Raw genomic sequence first — 1,203 nt, 5'->3', positions numbered from 1 at the left:
CACACATAACCCTAGGTTATACGTATTCAAGAATCTTTTGTTTGCTTGAATATTTCATGTAGCATAATGATTTCTGATCCTATGCATTTTCATGCAAATGTCATGATTTCATTTTTATTTACATCATTGAATTCCATCATGTGCATGACCACATTGTCTTTCATCTGTTGGTGGGCATCTAGGTTAGTTCCATGTTGCTGGCTATTGTGAATAGCATAGCAATAAATGTGGGTGTGTTGATATCTCTATGGTATGTTGACTTAGAGTCCTTCATGTACATCCTTAAGAATAGCATATATGGTAGGTTTTTTTTTTAAAGGTTCTACATTTTATTACTGGACAAACCACAGCCCCCCATTTAAACATGATGAAGTCTCCAGGTTAAAGATGTTGAACTCCATCTGATAGGATTGACCAATGAGCATGATTCAGTCAGTATAAACCCTTAGTCTTGCCATTGTGTGAATCCTGGCAGACCCATCTTCGTTCTCCTCTGGTGTCTTCCCTTGGAGTTGTACCTGATTTTGTTACCATTTGTTTTCATCCAAATCCATTGAGGAACAGGATGATTTTGCTTTTGTTTGTTGGCCAGGAATCCTTTGATTCTGGAAGTCTTGTGAGAAGACATAGTGAGAAGCTGAGTTAGGTATGGAGCATGATGGCAGAGGAAAGAAGAAGAAAGTCTGGGGTTGTTTGTTTGTTTGTTTGTTTGTTTTTAAGCCTCCATCTTGACTTCCACAGAGGCTGTGGAATATATATACTCATGTCAGCAATGAGTAAGTGAGTAAGGGATCCTCCCTCTTTCTGTTCATTTTCACCAATCTTTGTAGTCATTGGTTTTCTTGAAAATAGCCATTCTATGGTGACATGGAATCTCAAAGTTGTTTTGATTAGCATTTCCCTAATGACTAAGTGTGGGGATTAATCTCGATTGTCTACTTAATGTTATTTAGAATTACCATAGAAAACAAACTTTTGGCTATGCCTGTGAGGAATTGTCTGAATTATGTTCATGGAGGTGGGAAAATCCACCTATTCTCTGTTCTGAGGTCCTAGACTGAATGAAAAGAAAGTGATCTGAGATCAAGCAAACAAAGTTGACATTTTGTTTTCTGACTATAGGTGTATTGTGACCAGATAATGGAAATGTCTACCCCTATAACTCCTATCAGACTTCTCTGTGTACCCTCAAACCCTGAACCA

The 1,203-nt window shown here is 37.8% G+C and overlaps 1 protein-coding gene across 1 annotated transcript; it reads right to left on the bottom strand.

Annotated features, from left to right (window-relative positions):
- Positions 1–445: 445 nt before the first annotated feature.
- LOC128110628 (60S ribosomal protein L39-like) lies at positions 446–628 on the bottom strand. Its single transcript, XM_052738260.1, has one exon. The coding sequence runs from the start codon at positions 626–628 to the stop codon at positions 446–448; it is 183 nt and encodes a 60-aa protein (XP_052594220.1).
- Positions 629–1,203: the final 575 nt, after the last annotated feature.

This window comes from Peromyscus californicus, unplaced genomic scaffold (assembly GCF_007827085.1).
Source record: "Peromyscus californicus insignis strain IS unplaced genomic scaffold, ASM782708v3 Scaffold_15__1_contigs__length_86483966, whole genome shotgun sequence".
In the NCBI taxonomy this organism is placed as follows: Eukaryota; Metazoa; Chordata; class Mammalia; order Rodentia; family Cricetidae; genus Peromyscus; species Peromyscus californicus.
This window is presented reverse-complemented; position numbering and strand designations above follow the sequence as displayed.